Source organism: Hippopotamus amphibius, chromosome 17, assembly GCF_030028045.1.
Source record: "Hippopotamus amphibius kiboko isolate mHipAmp2 chromosome 17, mHipAmp2.hap2, whole genome shotgun sequence".
Classification (NCBI taxonomy): Eukaryota; Metazoa; Chordata; class Mammalia; order Artiodactyla; family Hippopotamidae; genus Hippopotamus; species Hippopotamus amphibius.
Window position 1 is genome coordinate 11,274,267 of NC_080202.1, and position 23,936 is coordinate 11,298,202.

Below are 23,936 nucleotides of genomic sequence, written 5' to 3' on the forward strand. Positions count from 1 at the left end.
GTAACTTACAGCCCTCTGTGACCTTGATTCCACCATACCATCGGATTCAGCCAACTGCGGATGGTGTGGTACTGTATTTACTACTGAAAGATACCTGCGTGTAGGTAGACCCATGCAGTTCAAACCCGTGTTGCTCGAGGGTCAGCTGTGGTCATTTTGCTAGCCATCCTAGCTGTGGGATGACGGATGAGTGAACGCCGTCTGCTTTATACCTGCCGTGGTGAACTTGATTCTTTGTCTCCCTTGCAGAGGAGGTGGCCAAGTTGGAGAAGCACTTGATGCTTCTCCGACAGGAATATGTCAAGCTGCAGAAGAAACTGGCAGAGACAGAGAAGAGATGCACCCTTTTGGCTGCGCAGGCAAACAAGGAAAGCAGCAATGAGTCCTTCATCAGCCGCCTGCTGACCATCGTGGCCGACCTCTACAAGCAGGAGCAGTATAGGTGAGCTCCTGGCACTGAGCCAGCTGGGGGAAGCAAGCCCTTGTGCTTTGTTCCCACGCCACACTGCACCTTCTCTCTTATTGACTTTCTTGCCCAGTTTATTTCTCTCTGATAATTGACAAGCCTTTAGTCTCTAAAATGTAAGCCACTTGAAGGCAAGATTCTATCTCTTTTGTTTGCTGCTTATCTTCAGCACAGAGTATGGGAGTGATGGTGACAGCATCACTGGTACAGGTAGGAATTAGCTTACAGGTCCAGGGATTCAGAGGGGGGAGGTCACTTTTTCTTGGACTGGTCAAAGAAGGCATCTTGGAACTACTGGGTAGTGTAGCATGATGGTTGAGGGTGGACTTTGGAGGCACACAGCCTGTTAGAAGCTCAGCTGGCCACTTACTGGGTATGTGACCTGGAGCTATATGACATGCCTCAGGCTCCTAATCTGTAAAATGGGGATAATAATGCTACTGTTTATCTTAGGGTTGTTGTGAGGATTAAATTAATAAAATACTGTTTAAGCACTTAGAACAACAGTGTCTGGCATATAGTAAGTGCTCAGTTTTTAAGCTATTGTTATTAAGTGAATTTTGCAGTAAGTGTTAAAGGCTGAGTAGGATTTTTTCTTAATGTTTATTTTTATTTATTTGTTTGTTTGTTCATTGGCTGCATTGGGTCTTTGTTGCTGCACACGGGCTTTCTCTAGTTGTGGCGAGCGGGGGCTACTCTTCATTGCAGTGCACGGGCTCCTCATTGCAGTGGCTTCTCTTGTTGCAGAGCATGGGCTCTAGGCGTGGGGGCTTCAGTAGCTGCGGCACATGGGCTCAATAGTTGTGGCTCGTGGGCTCTAGAACGCAGGCTCAATAGTTGTGGTTGCTCTGTGGCATGTGTGATCTTCCCGGACCAGGGATCGAACCCATGATCCCTGCATTGGCAGGCGGATTCTTAACTGCTGTGCCACCTAGAAAGTCCCAAAGGCAGAGTAGGATTTAATAAAGACAGTGATCTTACTAGTGGAGGGAGTGGCTCGTGGGAACATGTGGAGGATTTAGAGGATGGTGAGGGGGCCTTTTAGGGCACATGTCCATGGAGAGGAGCACTGGGAGAGGTGGGTAAGGTAGGGTGGATTGCATTGGGATGCCAGGGTGAAGAATTTGGACTTGATCCTCTAGGAAGTATGTGAAAAATCGGTGTTTTTGAGTTACAGGACTATCATAATCCAAGTGGTATTTTAGGCAAATGAGCCTTCTGACATCATATAGGCAACACTGTAAAGAGACAAGAGCAGCTGTGACGATTCTGTAAATAGTCCAGACCAGAAATGGTGAAGGACCGAATTGGGATGATGGCTGTGGTTGTGGGAAAGAAACATGGACGTGCATGTACATAGAAGGAAGGATTTGGCTACTAGGGAGGAGAATGATTGGATTAGATGATTTAGTAAAATTTTGAAATAAATTATAACCTTTATAATACATCAAAATCCAGAACTGCTATCTACTATCTTAATCATTTCTAAAAGAAAAGAAAAAATTAATACCAAAAAAATGAGAAGTACATACTCTAAGTAAAGGACAGCCCTTTCTTTAAATCTGTTGGCTGTAACTACTTGTAAAATATAGTTCATTGTCTTTTTTTTTTCCCCTCCACTTTTCCCATGGAAAACTTTGTTCCCACTGGCCCCAGGAAGCCTGACGTATTTCTGTTACAGACACAGCTCTCTCCCACTGTCCGAGGTTCTTCCCCATTAAAATTCCCACCATCTGCTTTCTGTAAGACTTAGCAATTGATTGCATTCTTATACTGTAGACCTTCTAGGAGACAGTGGGAATAAGACTGGGCAGTGTCCTCTTCTGGCCACTTTTAACCTGGTCAGCTGTGGTATGATCCTATGGTTCTGGTGGGTCTTTCCCGCTTCTAAAACCTTTCCTTTATCAAAAGAAGGCTGAATACCTTTGTTATCTACAATTGAAGATCAGATGGGGAATGGAGACTTCAGAGAGGACTTAGCTTTTGAGACTGAATAACTAAAATTTGAATATCAATTTCTAAAGCAGATGCTCTTTTACCAAGATAAGAAAAAAACAAAACAACTTTTGTCCCATGAACATACATTTTGTTGAAGAATTTATAGTGTTTTTATGTGCATTTCAGTAGTTGGAGTAACTGAGTGTTAAAATTTTTAAATTGAGCAATGTGGGGGAATTCCCTGGCTGTCTAGTGGTTAGGATTTCACTGAGGGCATGGGTTCAGTCCCTGGTTGGGGAACTAAGATTCTACAAGCCAAGTGGCACGGCCAAAAAAAATAAAAAAATAAATTGAGCAGTGTGGAAGAAATTGGTACATTTCTTTTATTCTTAAGTTCAAGAGAAGGCTTTTGTCCCGTAAAATAGTAAAAAATGATGGTTATATGCAGTTATTTACTCCCATTCTTTTAGCCACCAAACTTATAATCTTTCCTATTAGTGTTTGATTGAGACACTCCAGCAAGAAGCTCTTTACTTATGCTTCCTCTAGTAACAACATCCTAGTATCCATATTTTAAAAAGAAATGCCTTTAATTGACTAGAATGAAATTTAAAAAAATTGCTAGCCTCCTAATTGTTTCTGCATAGAATCTTCATAGACTTGACCTGTCCAATTTTCCATTTTCGAATTGTATTTTTTAAAATTATTAGTATTAGAGATTATTAGTGAAATCCTTATATTTATTTCTCTTTGGGCTGTTAGACTACAATAGAGAAAAAATTTTGACTTGACATTCATGTGTAGTGGTTGGAATTTTATAGAAACAATCATGTTTATAATTTTGTTGGCTAATGTCAAAGTCAAGTTACTGTTTCTGTGGCAGAAACAGTAAACAGTGAATATTCGTTTATGTTATTAGAATTTAATACTTTACAAATAAATTTAGAGTTTAAAATTATTTGTGGGTTTTTTCATTATATTTTTTTTAAACCTTATCAGAATATATGAGACAGTTTTATGTTCTGTTTTAAATAGAATATCAATTCTATTTCTTCTTTATTAATAGTGTTTCCTGTTAACAGTATTTTCTAATAATTTGAAATACTTAGTACCCTATTACTCTTTTGATCTAACATAATTAGTTTCAGCTTGGTTAGTTCTTTAATAGAACTAGAATTGTTGATACGCTTACATAATTATGAAGTGCATTCTAGACTCCTCTTGTGGGGTTAAATGTGTTTGCATCAAGCATTATATAGAAACAGTATTCTGTTTGCGTCTCCTTTTACTTGGATGAGTCAATTCATATAATAGTCTTCCTTCCTTCCTTCCTTCCTTCCTTCCTTCCTTCCTTCCTTCCTTCCCTCCCTCCCTCCCTCCCTCCCTCCCTTTCTTGTAATAGTCTTTGTGTATTTCATTTCTAAAGGCTTTCCAACCTAACAAATTATTTTCAAGGGGAATATGAACATGAGAAAGCATGCAGATACAAGAAGGGTGATGCTGATTGGTGCCTGTAGGTTGCTGCCAACACAGCCATATAGTACATGCGTGTGTCAGCCCAGTGGGTCATCCTTAGGTTTTTGTTAACTGCCCAGATGCTTTCCTACTTTGGCATTTGACGTTTCAGAGTTAAATATAGATTAAGTATTTGGAAAGCTCTTTTCATGTAGTGGTATTCCATACATATGGAAACATGTTTGAAAATAAGATTTCTCTCACCCCATTTCTTTATAAATGGTTGAGTAAAAAATGGCCAGTAGTAGGTGTGAATGTTTCTGGTGAGAACAGGAATGTAGATATTGGGTTTCATGTTCTTGACTGCTTTGTCAAAGCTAATTTGTTCATGGTTTTTGGTTTAACCTTGCTTAAGTGCTAGTATAGTGAGGAGCATTGCAGCACTGTAGTCCCAGAGCTGTCATCACAGTCCTTAATCTTTCTATCTCTCTCTCCCTGATGATTAATCTTGATTTTTTTTTTCTGTGTAAAACCTCTTCTACTCTTTATATGAATATCAATTATCCTGTGTATTGATAACTTGTCGGCTCACCATCTTGGGGGTGACATTAGGGAATGTCTTTGAAAGCAGAGCATTCCACATGAACTAAAGCTAGAAGTTAGAAATAGAAAACATGTCTAGCAACGTATTGTAAATCCGACCCATCAGAATTCAGTGGTAGCATAGAGGAATAATTTTGCTGTGATTTTTTTTTTTCCTTTTGCATATGTATGTTGATCAATCAATACTCCAATATTTATCAGCTGTGAATCCTAGCTATACCTAGTTATAATCACATTTTATATCTGTGGGTATTTTTCTTCATCAGTGATCTGAAGATAAAGGTTGGGGGCAGGCACATCAATGCTCACAAGTTTGTCCTGGCGGCCCGCAGTGACAGCTGGAGTCTGGCCAGTTTGTCTTCCACCGAGGAGCTGGACCTGTCAGGTGAGCCTCTGATGAGCTGGGACTCAAAACTCTCAGCAGGAGAGCACTTAGAATAAGGTTATGGTGTGTAATTTTGAAATATTTGTGGTTTAATGAAAGCAGAATACTTTTCTTATAAATTGATGGTGACCATAAACTAGTTAAATAGTGAATCAGTAGGTTGTACTTTGTGGACTCTTCTGTTCAGTATCTGGCTAATAAATCATAAATATCTGAGGATCTACAGTATTCTTATAATTTGTAAAATAAGAATATCTGTCCAGAAACTCTTTTCATATAATAGTATGTTATAAATATGGGAGCATTTGTAGAGAAAATTTTTTCTTCCACTCTAAGAAAAGGTCTTGCTGCTGTTCAGTTGCTTAAAATTTAATCATAGATGCTAAAAGTACTTTTCCTGGTCTGTAAGAACTGAATTCAGAAGTGACATTTATTCCAAAGAATAAGAATATTCATTCTTTAACATCAAAGGATGACTGTCAGCCTTCAGAATTTAAGTGCATTGAGCTGTTTAATGTTATTTTTTGTTTTATGCCACAGTATGTTATGTACAATTTGGGTAAATATGGTGGTTAAGTAAACTTAAAAATATCATTTTCAAAAGTTGATTTCAAAAATGCATTTTCACTTAGTATTTGCCTAGCTGCTACTTAAAAAAAAAAGAGCAAATTTTGAATTTAATTCTGCTATTAATAATCAAGAGAATTGTAACACATAATAATCAAGAGAATTGTAACACATGGTAAGGTGCATACCCAGGCGTTAAGATATGAGTTACTTGCAGAAGTGACTGACTGTGTGAAAAGTAAGCTCAACTATGTCTTTGTTCGAAAGGTTTGCCAATTCAGAAGGTGCTGTTTTCCGTGTGCAGTGCCAGGAGCGTTGAGATGATTATGACACCATCCTTGCCATACAGAGCTCAGACTCTGTTGGAGGAAATGGGCTAATAGCATATCATTTAAGGCCAGGGCTGTATGTACAGTAGTATAATGGCTTTATGTCTAAGGTACAGAAGAGACTAACTTGGGCTGTTACGGAAGGTGGCAGAGGTGGCTAATACCTGAGCAGTGTTGCACAGGTTAAATAGGCATTTACCTCAAGAATTTAGGGGAGTTGTATGTCTGATGCTTTTCCACTGTGAGTGAACTCTGTCTAATGTCTATTTCTAGGATTTAACCTGCGGTCCATAATTCATTGCTGTAAACACACAAATATACATACATGCATATACATGTGCATTTGCATTCATGCCTAAAACTAAAATGTCTACTTGGGAAACAGTCTTTCCTGGAATGGTACCAGTCTACATGCTTGAAGTCTCTGAGCAGAGTTTTTATTGTTTAAAAGTATAATCTTTTGAAGCCATATATCTTTGACCCCACATAACACAACTACGGATAACTTTTAAAACCCATTAGATCAGGGGTCCCCAACCACAAGGTACTGGTCCGTGGCCTGTTAGGACCCAGGCCGCACAGCAGGAGGTGAGCAGCAGCTGAGCGAGCAAAGCTTCACAGCCGCGCCTCATTGCTCCCATTACTGCCTGAACCATCCCCACCTCTCTCCACCCCCTCGACCCCACCCACGGTTCTTCCATGAAACCTGTCTCTGGCACCAAACAGGTTGGGGACCCGCTGCATTTGATCATGAGGTGTTCTTCACAGGATGCGTGATAGGATCTTGATTACATGAACAGACAGTTTTCAGAGACTAGTAGAGATAATAAAATACTGAAAATATTCAACTTTGTTAGAAAAAAGTTTAGAATAATTTACCACCTTTGATGCCTACAGTATCAGAACTGGGTGATCCCAGTAGTTGTGGGGCTTATGAAACTGGTGCTCTGCACATTGCCAGTCTCATTATAAATGGGTATGAGGGCTTTAGAGAGCAGTTAGGCAGCTGAGCTATGAAATAGTCATACTTTTCTTTGACCTCATCATCTGACTACTGTTTAGCATAAATAGACTATATGTTTTATGTGTGATTGTGAAATATTGAATGCAACCAAAATGAATGAGTGGGAAAAATGAAATATGTCTGCTCCCCAGAACAAACAAAATTACAGAAGAACACAGAAGATTGCATTAAAGAGCTGCTTTAACACGATCTGTGAGTACCTGACCACAAGATTGGATCCCTGAGAATCAGATTTTCTAGAGTTTAGGAAAGTACAATGTTAACGCCTTTAAATGTCCCTGGGCTTGCCTCCTGTTGTAAATAATTGGCATGGTTTGATCCTTATAAGGATTGCTTTCAGGAGTGAGCGGCCGCAGAGCCAATGTTTTTGGTGGCTTTGGTAAATCAGGCACCTACTAAGATAGCTCTCGTAGAGCTAATGGCCTCTTTACTTTTCTTTATAAAGTTTATCTTTGGAGTTTATCTCTGAAGGGTTCCAAGGAGGTGGTGGCATCTGTGGACCTGTTCCTGTTTGTGTGTTTTGCGCAGAGTCCCGCTGAGTTGCCTGGGTGGGCATGGGTGTGATTGCCTAACTCTGGACTTGCAGCAGCTGAAACTGCCCGAGAAGCCTGTGTGTCATGTGATACCTGGAAACCCTGCTGCCCATGGCTGCCCCACCCCCGAGGGAGATTGGAAATAGGCTCTTGTAAACAGGTGTATAAATAGCGTAAAAGCTGTGTTTTAAATGGTTCAACCTTTCCCACACTCACAGACTTGATAAAATCACTTTATGAAAGCGTTGGTGTTTTGTTTTTTCAGAATTAGTCCATTAATATCATTAATGTTGAGTGGCAGGCGCTTTTCAAGGTACTAGGGGTATAGCAGTGGACAAAATTAAATTCCTGTTTTCATGGAACTTACATTCTTAGAGAGAGTGACACCCTAGGCCTCACATTTTCTTTTGAAGTTCTTGTGTAGTTGGTATTTCTTAAAATTCAAGATAAGTGCAACTTTAATTCTCTTATTCGTTGTAAGAATTTTAGCACATGTTGATGAAGATACAGTAGGCATTATATACCAATATTTAAAATGTATTTGGATGTATGAAAGTTTTCTTAAATCATACCTGTTCAAAAAAGTAAAATGTTTTGTGCTTGATATGATGCAGTAGCAAAGACACAATCACTTCTGTAGGCTTCTTGCCATAAATGCACATCAGTCTAATTATGAGAAAACATCAGCCTATCCCAAAAAGAGGCACATTTCACAGGATAACTGGCCAGTGTTACTCAAATATGTTAAGGTCATGAAGAACAAGATAAGATTTAGGAACTGTTGCAGATGGGAGGAGACCGAGTAGGCATGATATTAAAATGCAGTGTGGAACCCTCGTTTGGAATCTGGACCATAAAAAGGACGTGATTGGTATAATTGACAAAGTTTGCTAAGGTCTCCAATTAGTTGATAGTTTTGTATCATTGCTAATCACTTGATTTTAATAAGTGTACTATGGTTATATAAGATGCTAGTATTAGGGGAAGATGGGTAGAGGGTATCCAGGAACTCTACAGCTGTTCTGTGAGTCTGAAATTGTTTCAAAATATAAAGATGAAAAAGGTATGTTTGCTTTTTATTTATTGATTATTTTAAGTGTAAAGATATGTTTTTAAAGATACTGACTGATTAACTGGTAAGAGAAAGAATATAACTGTCAGCTCAACATAGTACAACAAATCTTGGTGCACGATATTTACTTTATGAAATAAAGCAGTTTGCTACAGGCCAAATGGTTTGTTTATAGCCTCTCTATAGCACTTCAGCAAAGCAGCTGACACTGAGCAGTTCCAATGCCGTAGAATGGCTGTTTTGGAGCTAGAATTTCTTGCATGCTTCCTCCAGCAAACATCTTATGGTTCCCTGGCATGAGAGTTTATGGTGAGTCATTCAGCTTTCCTGGAATGTGTCCTGGGTCTTGTCAAGCCATTCCAAAAACAGAAAGCGTCCTCCGTCCCTCCTTTTCAGTCCAGTTAGGAAAACTATGCACTAACGCGCAGAACTGTGAGGTTGCGCTTCGCAGTGGGAGGAGCATAGGGTCCCAGACTGTGTGCTCAGGCATACTAAGGTGCTCCAGCAAACTCACAGGGACAGTGGTATCTGTTAGATATCATGTGAACTACTTACTAGTTCAAGGTGATTGAGTTTCAGTATTTTGATGATATCCAAGGTAGTTTCAAGTGTGTGCATAAATTATTGTTATTCCTCTCTTCAAAGGTGGGTCCTGACTCCCCTCCTCTTAAGTACAGGCTGACTGAGCTTGTAAATGATAGCGTATTACTTCAGAGATGGGTTCTTAGGAGGCCATTGCGACTTCTGCCTTGCTCTCTCTTTTGGATCACTCATTTTGGAAGAAGTTAGCTGCTGTGTCATGAGGACACTCAAACAGCCTGTGGCCTCCTGCTAGCACCTGAGACCCTCTCCCAGAGATTCTCTTAGAGCTTCAAATAATCTATTTTATCTGTGGTCATGTCCCCTTAACCCTAACATGGCTTTTCTATTTTTCTCTCTGATCTCTGGTTATGCTAAATTTGTCTGTGTGTTGCTTTAAAATAGTCTGTTTTAATAATAATCATAGGAAATTGTTATATAGCAGTTAACATGTGGTGGCAGTTTACAGGTATTAACTAATTTATCTTTAGAATAACACTTTGCGGTAAGTACATGAGCAGTATATGGTCATCTGTCTATATTGAGTAATGTATGCTTCCATCTCTTGGCTAGTGTAAAGAATGTTGCAGTAAATATTGGTGTACAAATATCTCTCTTCAAGAGCCTGCTTTCTGTTCTTTTGGGTATATACCCAGAAGTGGAATTGCTGGATCATATAGTAATTCTATTTTAAATTTTTGAGAAACTATTTTCCATAAAGTCTACACCATTTTACATTTCCCCCAGCAGTGCACAATGGTTCCAGTTTCTCCACATCCTCACCAGTGCTTGTTGTTTACTTTTGTTTTGTTTTGAGAGGCTGTGAAGTGGTAGAGACTTGTTCATCATGTTTAGTTTGCAGGAGTTAGCTGATGAGATGTCTAGATGTGATTTTCTTCTTGTTTGGGGTACTCTGATCTTGAATCTAAAAGTTTAGGTCTGTCACCAAATTAGGAAAGTTCTTGACCATCATTTCTTCAAATATTTTTCTTCCTTAATCTCTTTATTCTCTCCTTCTGAGACTCCAGTGACACATATACTAGACCCTTTGTTACTATCCAGCAGGTCTCTTTGAGGTTCTCTCTCTCTTTTTATTTCCCTTCCTACCTTTTTTTCCCTCTGTTCTTCAGACAGAATAAGTTCTATTGATCTATCTTCAAGTTTACTGACTTTTTGCATTGCTGTTTTCATTCTGCTCTTGAGCCCAGTAAGTATGTTTTTATTACATATATTGTATTTTTCATTTCTCTAATTTCTATTTGTTTACAGTTTATATGCTGAAAAATTTTCTTTTAACTTCAAGTGTTTTCCTTTACCTTGTGGAGCATAGTTATACTAGATATTTTCAAGTCTTTGATAAGTTCAATATCTGGGTCATCTTGAAGTTAGCATATGTTGGTTGTCTTTTCCCTTGAAGAAATGGTCATATTTTCCAAGCTTTTTTCTTTATCAAATGATTTTGGATTGTTTCTGGACATTGCCATTATGTTGTGTATCTGGTCCTGTGTCATCCTCTGGAAAATGCTAAGTCTCCTTAGGTGCAAATTGCAGGTCCTGTTTCACCTTCTGTGGGTGGTAGTTCAAACACCAGTTCTTAAAGCTGGGCCAGAACTGCTCCAGTGCATGAGTGGCTCAGACATGAGCCTGAGGCCTTTGTGGCTTCATTCACAGAATTAGAAGATCTCCTTCTCTGGTTCTCTTCACTCTGGGATTCTCCCCTTCCCCTTCAGCACCCTTGGGGCTCCTTTTCCTGGTTCATCTGGCCAGAAAGATGGAGTTCTTATTGGAGTTTTAGGCATCCTTCTGGTCACTATGGCAGTGTTCCTCATGGACAGTCTACCCTCAGGGCAGAGCCGTAAAGAGAAAAAAGTCAAGAAACTCATCCAGAGCAATTGCTTCTTCAAGATTTGCCTCCCCCCTACAATTCAGATGCTTTTGTTGATGTTCAGAATCCTCTGGTAGTTGTTTCTGGTACACTGTCTACAGCTTTTAGCTACAGTCAGTTAAAAGAGGATGGGTTGTTACACTGCCATAACAGAACTAGACCCTCTATCCTTTTATTCTTTTTTGACACTGGGATTATTTAGAAGGATGATATGGGGTTTATTTTTATTTCCAAGATGTTATATTTAAGGGTACATCCTTAAACTGACTCACGAGGATGTTTTTGCTGATATAAGATGCCGTCTTTGGGAATTCCCTGGTGGTCCAGTGGATAGGACTCAGCGCTTTCACTGCTGGGGCCTGGGCTCAATCCCTGCTTGATTCTGCAAGTCTGACAGTGCGGGGGCGGGGGTTGAGGGATGCAGTCTATCATGATTTTTATTTATTTTTTTATTTTAAGAACTTTTATTGAGTTACAGTTAACAGACAATAAACAGCATATATTTAGAGTGTACAATTTGGTATCCCAACCTCCCAATTCATTGCCCCCCAACCCTCCCCTCTTTCGCCACTTGGTGTCCATATGTTTGTTCCCTACATCTGTGTCTCTATTTCTGCCTTGCAAACCGGTTGATTTGTACCATTTTTCTGTAGTCTGCATATACGTGTTAATATACGATATTTGTTTTTCTCTTTCTGACTCATTTCATTCTGTATGACAGTCTCTAGGTCCATCTATGTCTCTACAAATGTCCCAGTTTGTCTACTAACTTTGGGTTTTGTTTGCTCTTCTTTCTCTAGTTTCTTTAGGTGTAAGGTTAGATTGTTTATTTGGGATTTTTCTTGTTTCTTGAGGTAGGATTGTATTGCTATAAACTTCCCTCTTAGAACTGCCTTTGCTGCATCCCCATAGGTTTTGGATCATTGTGTTTTCATTGTCATTTGTCTGTAGGTATTTTTTGATTTCCTCTTTGATTTCTTCAGTGATCTCTTGGTTATTTAGTAGCGTATTGTTTAGCCTCCATGTGTTTGTATTTTTTACAGTTTTTTTCCAGTAATTAATTTCTAACCTCATAGCATTGTGGTCAGAAAAGATGCTTGATACAATTTCAGTTTTCTTGAATTTACCAAGGCTTGATTTATGACCCAAAATGTGATCTGTCCTGGAGAATGTTCGGTGTGCACATGAGAAGAATGTGTAATCTGCTGTTTTTGGATGTAATGTCTTACAGATATCTATTAAATCAAGCTGATTTATTGTGTCATTTAAAGCTTGTGTTTCCTTATTAATTTTCTGTGTGGATGATCTGTCCATTGGTGTAAGTGGGGTGTTAAAGTCCCCCACTATTATTGTGTTATTGTCAATTTCCTCTTTCATAGTTGTTAGCATTTGCCTTATGTATTGAGGTGCTCCTATATTGGGTGCATTTATATTTAAAGTTATCTCCTCTTCTTGGATTGATCCCTTGATCTTTATGTAATATCCTTTCTTGTCTCTTGTAACATTTTTTATTTTAAAGTCTATTTTATCTGATATGAGTATTGCTACTCCAGCTTTCTTTTGATTTCCATTTGCATGGAATATCTTTTTCCACCCCCTCACTTTCAGTCTGTATGTGTCCTTAGGTCTGAAGTGGGTCTCTTGTAGACAGCATATATATGGGTCTTGTTTTTGTATCCATTCAGCCAGTCTGTGTCTTTTGGTGGTGCCTTTAGTCCATTTACATTGAAGGTAATTATCGATATGTATGTTCCTATTACCGTTTTCTTAATTGTTTTGTTTCTGTTTTTGTAGGTCCTTTTCTTCTCTTATTTTTCCTGCTTAGAGAAGTTCCTTTAGCATTTGTTGTAGGGCTGGTTTGGTGGTGCTGAATTCTCTTAGCTGTTGCTTGTCTGTAAAGCTTTTGCTTTCTCCGTGGAATCTGAATGAGATCCTTGCTGGGTAGAGTATTCTTGGTTGTAGGTTCTTCCCTTTCATCACTTGAAAAATATCGTGCCACTCCCTTCTGGCTTGCAGAGTTTCTGCTGAGAAATCAGCTGTTAACCTTATGGGAGTTTCCTTGTATGTTATTTGTCGTTTTTTCCCTTGTTGCTTTTAATAACTTCTCTCTGCCTTTAATTTTTGTCAATTTGACTACTATATGTCTTAGCATGTTTCTCCTTGGGTTTATCCTGCCTGAGACTCTCTGGGCTTCCTGGACTTGGGTGGCTATTTCCTTTCCCATGTTAGGGAAGTTTTCAGCTATAACCTCTTCCAATAGTTTCTCGGGTCCTCTCTCTCTCTCTTCTCCTTCTGGGACCCCTATAATGCGAATGTTGGTGTGTTTAACATTGTCCCAGAGGTCTCTTAGGCTGTCTTCAGTTCTTTTCATTCTTTTTTCTTTATTCTTTTCCACATCAGTGATTTTCACCATTCTGTCTTCCAGGTCACTTACTCGTCCTTCTGCCTCAGTTAATCTGCTATTGGTTCCTTCTAGTGTATTGTTTATTTCAGTTATTGTGTTGCATATCTCTGTTTGTTGGCTCTTTAATTCTTCTAGGTCTTTGGTAAACTTTTCAATCTTTGCATCCAGTCTTTTTTCAAAGTCCTGGATCATCTTCACCATCATTATTATGAATTCTTTTCTGGAGGAGTGCCTATCTCTTCTTCATTTAGTTGTTTTTCTGGGGTTTTATCCTGTCCCTTCATCTGGTACAAAGTCCTCTGCTTTTTCATTTTCTCTATCTTTCTGTGGCTGTGGTTTTCAGTTCCACAAGATGAAATACTGCTGATACTGCTTGATACTGCTGTCTGCCCTCTTGTGGAGGAAGCTATCTTGGAGGCTCGTGCGTGCTTCCTGATGGGAGGGACTGATGGTGGGTAGGGCAGGGTGGGCGGAGCTCAGTAAGACTTTAATCTGCTTGTCTGCCAATGGGTGGGGCTGTCTGCCTACTCTGTTGGTTGTTTGGCTTGAGGCCACCTAGCACTGGAGCCCACAGGCTCTTTGATGGGGCTAATGGCTCACTCTGGGAGAGCTCATGCCAAGGAGCACTTCCCAGAACCCCAGCTGCCAGGGCCCCCGTCTCCTTGGTGAGCCACAGCCACCCCCCACCTCCACAGGCAACCCAACACCAGCAGATAGGTCTGGTTCAGTCTCCTGTGGGGTCACTGCTCCTTGCCCCTGGGTGCTGGTGAGCACAATTTTGGGTGCCCTCCAAGAGTGGAGTCTCTGTTTCCCCCAGTCCTGTGGAGGTCCTGCAGTCAAATCCCGCTGGCTTTCAAAGTCTGATTCTCTGGGGATTCCTCCTCCTGTTGCTGGACTCCCAGATTGGGAAGCCTGACGTGGGGCTCAGAACCCTCACTTTAGTGGGTGGACTTCTGTGGTGTAACTGTTCACCCACCCAGCATTTATGGGATTTGATTTTAACACGATTGCGCCCCTCCTACCGTCTCATTGTGGCTTCTCCTTTGTCTCTGGATATGGGTGTCTTTTTTGGTGAGTTCCAGTGTCTTTCTGTCGATGATTGTTCAGCAGTTAGTTGTAATTCTGGTGCTCTTGCAAGAAGGAGTGAGTGCACGTCCTCCTGTTCTGCCATCTTGATCCTATCTCTATCATGATTTTTAAATTTAAATTTTATGATTTGAAAACTTTTATGTAAAGTAGATGAAGAAAAAAATATTTGGAAACTCATAGACAAACCAGAGTCATAGTGGGAGATTCAAAACATCTTTCTCAGTTTTAACAGATTGAATAGAGGATTTAAGTAACAAAATTACTTTCCTCATTATGCTTCAGTTAATGGTTAATCGCATACAGGTAAGTTTATTCCCATTCTTTCCAAATGTCTTGCAAAACACTTATTGAAAATCAAATAAAAAACAAAACAAAATGAACAACAATAAAAACTAGGTCACATAGAAAATTTTAAGTTCTCCAGAGTGTGACTGTGTGCATCTGGACTCCAGTGAAGTCGGAAGGTTGGGTGTTACTTTTCTTTCCATCTTCGCAGTCACAGATTTTTACCAACTTCTTTGCTGGGTGGGCCTGCTGAGGGGTTGATGGCCTCTCACAGCAGGTCATGGATGCCAACTGGTTTCAATTCTCAGTCTGCTCCTTTTAAAGGTCACTTCTGGTTTATGGGGTCATCTGACTTTTATAGCTGCTTGCTTAAGTAGATTAGAAGCAGGTAGACTGCATCATTTGCTGAAAAGTACACAGTTGGAAGCACCTACCCTCCTGGTTCATTGTTCTTTGCCCACCTTATACCACGGACTGCATGGTCTGAGTCTCAAAATGCATCTGTTCTCAGCTTATTTTGGAGATTAAGGGGAGAGTCAAGGTAGGAGTGGAAAGGTTTGACGATCACTTGACTCTTATTTTATTTGAAATTTTGAGAGCTTCCAGGACATCTCTGCTGATGTGGTTTTTTAGAAACTATGTTTTAGTTTATCAGTCATACAGGTCAAGTTTATTGGTTTGGACAGTTGGGGTAGAGTTACTAAAGGAAATCATCCAAATTTTAAAACAAAATTAACTAAAGAACCTACGACAGAGAAGATGTTTGAGGGTGGTGTTGGGGATCCTCTCATCGTTAGAAATAATCCATCTTTCCAAGTATTAGTCTCTATGAGGGGAGTGGTAGCGTACGGGCTGACCTCAGAGATACTGTGGGTTCGGCTCCAGACCACCGCAGTAAAGTGAGTCATACAACTTTTTTGGTTTCCTAGTACATGTAAACGTTGTGTTTATACTGTTCTGTCGCCTATTAAGTGTGCATTAGCATTATGTCTAAAAAAAACAATGTACATAGCTTAATTTAAAAATACTTTATTGCTAGATTTCTCCTAGCTACACCTGGGGAAGGGTTTTTATAATCACTGAGAAGATAGTTAATATCAGAATCATATTTGTAAAAGTTTCTGTTTGATATGTTTAACATGTATGTCATATTAAAGCTAATTTAGTAAATTATGTTTAGTCCTTACTGTAAAATATTGATTTGTTCTCTTAATGAGATTATCTTGTTTGTTTGAATGTAAATATAAACACCTTCAGATAATGGTTTTGATAAACATCTGAACTACAAATAGCAAGTACAATAAACATTCTGTGCCCTCCCAAAAAAAAACTTTATTGCTAAAAATTTCTAACCATCATCTGATGACACAGGGTTGCCATAAACCTTCAATTTGTGAAAAAATGCAGTATCTGTGAAGCGCAGTAAAGTGAAGTGCAGTAAAATGAGGTGTGCCTGTACACAGTTGTGGCATTTTTGGCAACTCTGGACAAATCACATGGCCTACATATGTTTTCTTTTCATTAAGAGACCACTGAGGCATTAAACCGAGTTTACAAAGCTAGCTTAGAATTTCACTATTTCAAAATCTGCTCTGTATACTTGACAGCTTAGTTGAAGTACTTCTTCAAGTAAATTGTTTAAATAAATCTAATTAGATTTTCATCTGATTTTAAAATGTTTTCTCTCTTTTAAGACATTTAAAAAGTGCTATTACTACATCGACAGGGGAAGAGAGAAAAGAAAAAAAGTAGACCTTAAACCTAATCACTGTTAGCATTTTCGTGCATTATTTTCCACTGTCCCCCCCATTGCACCTTTTTTTTATCTTTTCTCCTCTTACTGTCTGGCTATTTAAGGGGATGATGGTGAATTAATGGGGCTGCAAGTTAATCAGGGGCCTTCAGTTTCACTCACTTGACATTACTGTCTTCAACCCTCTCCTCCCCACTATAGCTGGAAGAGAAGGGGTTAATAAGAGGTATTCAGTTGTTGCCTAATCACAGTTAATAGGATGTTTCTGGTCCATGTTCCACCTTTCGTAGATAATTGCCTAAATTGGGTATAGTTTCTTAAACCTTAGCAAGCATCAGTGTCACATGAAGGACATGTTAAAACACAAGTGCTGGGCCCCACCCTCATAGTTTCTGACCCAGTAGATCAGGAGATCAGGGTGGGCCTGAGAACAAGACTTCCTAACACGTTCCCAGATGATGCTGATTCTGTAGCCCAGGACCACAGTTGAGAACCATTGGTATGTAGACCGTGATTTTTTAAGTGATCCTCTGACCATCACTGATCTTCTGATGATTAAACCAAGAGTAGAGTTGATTTTAGTTGAAATCATAGTTCAGATATTTTACACTGTGATTTTCATCTCAACCATTCCCCCAAGTTGCTGTAAAGTATTTTAACTTAAAAAATTACAGACACGACAATACAGGTTCATTAAATAAAAATCAAGGAGAAAATAAGCTAAAAGAAAAATTAGTTACTGATTCTACCGGGGTTGGTAATTTTAGTATGTATCTTTCCAGTCTCTCAATGTAGACAGACAGACAGACAATCTATCCATGGCCATACCACCCTGAATGTCTTTGATTTTGTCTGATCTTGGAGTGTAAGTCGGGTTGGACATGCTTAGTACTTGGATGGGAGACAGACACAAAACTATGTATGTGTGGTGCGTGCGTGTATACACTCACACACACACACACACATACGCAGACAAATATATCTAACAAAAAATTAGATCATTTAATACGTGTATTTTTAGCTATCTGGTTTCTTTACTTGCTATGTAGTGAATATCTTTTTACGTTGAATGGAGATCTAAATAATTTTAATTGATGCAAAATTTTCCAGGTTATACTATAATTTATTAGTTCTCTTAAGATTTTTGCTCCAGTTTTTCATTATTAAGAACAATACTGGGCTTCCTAGGTGGCGCAGTGGTTAAGAATCCGCCTGCCAATGCAGAGGTCACGGGTTCGATCCCAGCTCCAGGAAGATCCCACATGCCGCGGAGCAACTAAGCCCGTGTGCCAAAAAAAAAAAAAAAAAAAGAACAATACTACACTGACTGTATTTTTAATGTTTGCTTAGTTATTTTCTTAGGACAATAATCTACATGTATAATTACTGTCAAAGGTTATGCACTTGGGGGGCTTCCCTGGCAGTGGTTAAGACTGCACGCTTTCACTGCGGCATGGCCAAAGGGGGAAAAAAAAGGTTATGCACTTTTAAGAATCTTTGCTAGTCTGAGAGACAAAAAAAGGATTCTAGTTTAAAGTTGTATTAGTTGCCAGTAAGGTTTGTGAATTACCTATTTATATCCACTGCCCATATTTCCATTGAGTGTCCATCTTCTCATTTTTATATGTAAGGTCTTTTTATTAGAATGTAAACTCTTTATCATATGTTTAAAATATTCCCCCAGTTTATTTGACTTATATCTTTAATAGGTTTATTTCCCCCACCTACTGCCCCTTGCAAAACTTATAACGCTTTTCTAGAGTCAGATAGTACCTGGAATGCTTAATCACCACTTTTAATGGCTGTGTGATATTTCTTTGAGTTGGGTCTACCAGAATTTATTAGCCTCAACTTTTAGGGGTCCTCCAGAAGGCCTGAATATGTCACCTATGCATTGTTTTCAAAATTTTTCTACTTTCTCTCTTTAACCAGATGCTACCCCCGAGGTGACAATGGCGCTGCTTCGCTGGATCTATACAGATGAGCTGGAGTTCCGAGAAGATGATGTGTTCCTGACTGAGTTGATGAGGCTAGCTAATCGGTTTCAGCTACAGCTCCTTAGGGAGAGGCAAGTCACAGCAGATATATTCAAGCACCTCAGATGGTGGTGGCTGAGCTTTAATTATGCCACGCTCTGGGAAAACAGCTTCTTCTGCTAATGTAAATAACTTTTGCAAGGTGTTCTTTTAGAGGCAATAGTGGGGAGAGAATCTTATCGCCCTTGCTTTGTGTTATCTTGTAAGCTGAATTTTGCCAAAGCTTTTAGGTATTCTCTTTTCTTTCACTGGTTTATTGCCTGCAATTACATAGATGTGTGAACCGATGAACTGAATATGAAATAATATAATCGTGTCCAACCCCTCAGCGTTCCCTCCTGTACCATTTCCTGTGACATTTTATTCTACTTTCTGATATATCTACTTGAAAGGAGTTCTTGATCGTATTCTCTTGTTAGAAACACATTAATGCAATTAGCACTTGCGAGTCTGTCTCAATAAGTTTCATAGTCAGTGTTTCTGAGATCTCACTTCATTTGTTACTGCTTTTTAGGTTCTAAGGAGATAGCCTCCTACATTTTTTGTATTGCATCTTCTCTGTTGCTCTCCCGAGTTGGCCTTTATAACAACAGAAAACAAAATATTCACCAGGTGGTATCAGGCAAAATGCCCTCTAGTTGTCGTTGGAGATGTGGCCCTTGGTAGTTAGCTTGGTAGATGGAGTGTCTTTTTACATCACTTCATGATCATTTGTGTTCAGCGTGCGTGAAGAAATGGCTTTTCTCCTGGGTGGGTGGAGGGCTAGTTTCAGCCATCCAGAGGCATTCCACCTGTTGTTGTGTTGCCCTCAGAGTCAAGAGAGACTTTGCTACCCGGAGCTGCTTGTTCTGTTTTCATTGTGAGGCCAGTGTTTCCCCTGAGATGGCCCACTGTGCCCCACAGGAGTCAGGGCACAGGTTACTCCTATTTGTGATTGATGTGGGCTTGAGTGCATTTCAATACCTAAAAAAACCAAGCAGGTCTAAAGTTCATAGGTACATAGAATATTATGTTAGCAAAGATAACTTTACTGTCAAGGCCTTTCTTTGGGTGAAGTTTTGAATTATCTGAGAGAGAAATGAGAATGATTTTAATTAGATTGAGTGTGAGTTATATCACCCCCCGCCCCCAATTTCCTGAGCTTTCTCCCATTGACCTTGTCAGACTTGCTCATAAATTAAATTGCTTTGATAAAGGTGCCCTGCAGTTTGGAGTAGTTTAGATAATTGTAATTCGTGTAATGGATTCTTTAATTAAAATGTTTGTTGTTTATTGACTGATTAGGCTTGGTAACTATCAACATTACCAGATGCTCAGTATTGTACTGTTGGATGTGGGCATGAGGTTTATCTGTCCTGGCTTTGCTAAGGGCTGGGATGGAAGAGACCCAGCAGCGGAGTCAAATGTTGCCTTTTGAAAGGTCACAGAGCGCCCACTGCTGTCTGCAGGAGAAATTACACATTTGAAGTAGTAAGTGAAAGGGCTCTGACACAGCCATGTACAGTAAAATGTGAAGCAGGTGTTGCTCATTTTTTTTGTTGTTGGTTTTGTTTTTTTTTTTTGAGGTTCCTGTCATTTTAATTAGGATTGCCACGAAAAGCAATAACCTCAGCTAACCACTCTGCCCTCCCCCTCCACCTAACTCTCATCTCCCTTCATATGCATACAGCACAGGAACCGAAAGGCCCTCCTCCCCATGATCCTCCCCACTCTCATTATGGGAAGAAATGCCACTGAATGGACTCAGCCTCCTCCATACAGCATGAAACAGGATGAATAAAAATATCTTTATGAAGAGTTTTCTTGTGGAGTCAGAGACAGAGATAGAGGCAAAGGCTGGGTGAGGTCTGGGGATCTCTTAGAGATCAGAATTTGCCTGAGAAGCACAGAGCCCATAGTTCACCCAGAAAAGGGGCTATGCCTAAGAGGACAGGGGCTGGGACGGGCTAGGCTGAAAGTTTTCTTCAAGGGTGAGGATAAGGACAGCTAAAAATCTATTCTCCTTCCTCCCCCACACCTTCCCTCACTTCCATGTAGAAGGGTAGGGGCCTCCCCGGCAGGGAACAGAGTCACAATTCTCTGAAGGTTTCATCTGTGGTTCCCAGAGCTTTGGGCAGGCAGTGAGTGGGGCACATCCCCTGGTGCTGCATGACCCCTTCCTCCGGCTCAGGGCTCCTCTCCGCCTGTGAGCACCAGGGCCTGCAAGATGTCAGACAGTGATACAGTTCCCTTGACCACATCATTCTCATCCACCACTACAAGTTGGTGAACCTCTGCTTCTACCAGCCTGTTGATGATGGTTTCCAGAGTCTCATGCGGATAACACTTGAGGACACCCTCAAAGTAATGTGATCGATGTTGCAGGGCTTTGGTCACTGACACATCTAGGTTGTTGTAGGTCTTTTCTGCTGCCAGATTGATAACATCAAACTTGGAGTAGATCCACCACACGCCCTTTCTCATCCACCACTGGCAGGGCTGAGACTCGGTGCTGTACAAAGACGCCCAGAGCCACGTAGACAGGGGTAGTAGTGCGGACCATAGCAGTGTTGGCATAGGTGCCAATCTGTAGCTCTTCCAGAGACTTAGACATGAACTCTGGCTTGGGGAACTCATTGATAAACAACTTGAGGAATTTGAGGACGCGGGTGTGGGTGAGGATGTACAAGGCGTTGCCTGATTCTGGGTCAGTAACTGGCAGCCCGTGGATCTTGTTTCAAATTAATGAAGAGACAGCATCAAACAAGCTGGCATTAGGAGAAATGCAGACAAGTGGTTTAAAGGAGTCCTGTAGGTACACCTCTCTCCAAGTTTCTCTCTTGTGTTCTTCCAGCTCATAGATCTGTACCAAGGCTGATTTATAGTAGCGGTGCAGGATATGGAAGAAGTCAGTGACGGTCAGCATGCCCACAAAACTTTGCTTCTTACTATCCCACAAAGGGGCAGCTTGGACACCGTTAGTCACCAGCGAAGAAAGCTTTCTTCACCTGAAGGGAGGTATCAAATACAACCAATTTTGAGCTTGTGGGAATCAGGTCATAGCATCGATGAGGCTTCATGAAGGAAGTATACACGCTATTGGTGGATTCTGGAGTCTCTAGAGGATGCTCATTTTCCAGAGCTGAGTAGCTATCTGAAGAAGTCACCGCCTCCGTCGCGAGAGATGCCTTAGCTTTAGCACTCATCTTTGTAATGTCGGGATCTTGGTGGTTTGGGAATGCTATCCCCAGTTTGATGAAAAGGAAGTTTGGGGCATAAGCATTATCAGGAAAATACTCTTAAAGAAGGAGAGAATTAATAGTGTTTGCTAACAACTGACAGTTTATATAATTTTTTCCTGATTATTAACTACATGTTCACTGTATGGTATTTAGAAAGTATAGGATGATATAAAGAAAAAAAGTAAATTGTGAATTTGACCACTGTTAACCTCTTGTTTATCCTTTCAGTAATTTTTCTGCCTTCTGTTCACACACAGGATTGATATAAAACTAGACACAAGTTTGTGGGACACTTAAGTGTATGCTTGACTTTGTACTTTAAAAATTAGGTTTATCGTTTTGTGCATCTGTATCCTTTTTGTACTCTAAAATTAAAGACATGTACTAACAACAACAAAATCTCTTTAGAGGAAAGTTAGCCTGCCTTGCTGCTTTTCAAAGAGAAGATATGAACTGAGAATCTGAATTTTAAAATATGATTACATGTTCTTCATTTGTGTAAATCATGTCAGTTACTATTTATAGGCTTTTCCAAGTAGTGCAGGGCACTTTGGGGATCCCAGAGTTTAGTGAAAATGAAGTGTCTGCCAGTTGTAACAAAACATCTGTCCTCCTGAAACACAATTGAGTATCTTGGTGCTGTGTCTTTTGGCATAGTAAGGAGGAGAATGGAATTTTCAGACTCTCAGCATTTGTCTGTAAAAATGCTTTGTGACGTGCTCCACAATGTGAGTCAGTGCTCCCCGAGATCACACCATGGTTTAGGACCTTAGGATATTTGTCGTTTTAAAAGTGGTAAAAGTTTCATGTTTCTGAAATGAGGACTTCTCTCCTAGAATGCTCTGATTTCATAGCTGGGGTCAGAATGACTTCATCAGACATTGCTATCAGTATGCTAAGAGTTCGGGGAAAGGAGTGGTACAGACAGCAGAGGCTCAGAAATAGAACATTGTTACTCATTATTATAGTAGCTTACTTAGATATTGTAGTGCTTTGGGGGAGATGCTTCTTTACGCCAAACTGTGTTGCTTAAAAACAGAGCACTTAAGCACAGGTTGTAGAATAGAATGGGTACCTGCATTTACTGCTAGATGGCGAAATGACTCCAAGATTGTTTTGCTCCTAGCCTAAGGTCTCATTTGTGAGGTTTAGAAAGTTTGTTCCTCCTTCTTCCCAGGTTTTTCTCCTGACTTTCCTCCTTTCTTCCCCCATCTTCCACTCTCCACTTGGTATCCAAACCTTACCTGCTAAAATTGGGAGTTATCAGCTAGCTAGTTATTCTTATTTATAGTAGTACTGAAACCCATTCATATTAGTTATTAAATTACGCAACTTCCTTGAGAAGTACCTCAGACTTAGGGGTGAGCCTGCCTACTGTGTACCTCAGACTGCAAAGTTTACATAGTTTTCTTTCATCTTCCGAAACACACAGAGATCCTCTAAACCTCTGAAATACAGCATTATCCTCATTTCACAGAGAAGATGGGGACACAGAGAACTCGTGTAGTCTGGCCCCTCAGGTTCAGTGGACCTCAGCTCCGGTCTTTCTGGCCTCACGCTCCCCTTGGCGTGCATCACTACATTCTGCCCTTGTGATCAGAACACGGGTTTTGTGGAAGCTGTGGGACAGAAGCAGCAGCGGGGTGTCAGCGGATAGCCCACACCACATGAGGCTTCTCAGCTGTTCTTGGAGGAGAACCTGGTTTGTAGGAAGATGTGCAGGCGAGGGAGATGGAAGGACCGTGTCACCCGCCTCCAGGCCCGGGGCTGTGCAGGCTCACCAAGGTTTCCGGGAATTCTGGGGGTAGTGGAAGCGTGGGGCTTCCCAGTTCTGCATCTTCTAGTCATAGATTTTTAAAGTGGGCTTTCTAAAGTCAGCTTTATTGAATTATAATTCACATAACATTCAGATCACCATTTGGGAAGACTTTTATAAGGAGCTGTTCATTTAGAGGCATGGAGCCTCATACGTGAAGCGATTTCTAAGCCACACTGGTTGCCTAATAGAGTTGTACTAGTGGGACCTGCAGGTCCCATACAATTAACTATCAAAGGACTAAATTTGATGCATTGCGTGTTTGATGTTACAGCTGCCTGTGTGTATGATCAGCAGGTTTCACGTGATTACTTACAAGGCATTTGGGGGTTATGCTTAATATGCTTATTTACAGATTATTTTGGTTCTGACCAGAATGAGCGATATACTGTAATAAGGAAATTCTAGTACTTATCAGATACAGCTACAGCTTATTCACGATTGCTTTGTTTAAACCTTGCACTAGTGCTGTTGGGCATAGCCTGCCGGTACATAG

The 23,936-nt window shown here is 40.3% G+C and overlaps 1 protein-coding gene and 1 pseudogene across 1 annotated transcript in view; one reads left to right on the forward strand and one right to left on the reverse strand.

Moving 5' to 3' along the window:
• Positions 1–23,936, forward strand: part of ANKFY1 (ankyrin repeat and FYVE domain containing 1) — a 76,321-nt gene that overhangs the window by 15,770 nt on the left and 36,615 nt on the right. The window contains exons 2-4 of the mRNA XM_057713955.1: positions 250–442; positions 4,729–4,847; positions 18,300–18,435. Of these exons, the coding sequence (XP_057569938.1) occupies positions 250–442; positions 4,729–4,847; positions 18,300–18,435 (448 nt within the window). The remainder of the gene's footprint in view (positions 1–249; positions 443–4,728; positions 4,848–18,299; positions 18,436–23,936) is intronic.
• On the reverse strand, positions 20,503–21,530 carry LOC130839692 (5'-AMP-activated protein kinase subunit gamma-1-like; annotated as a pseudogene).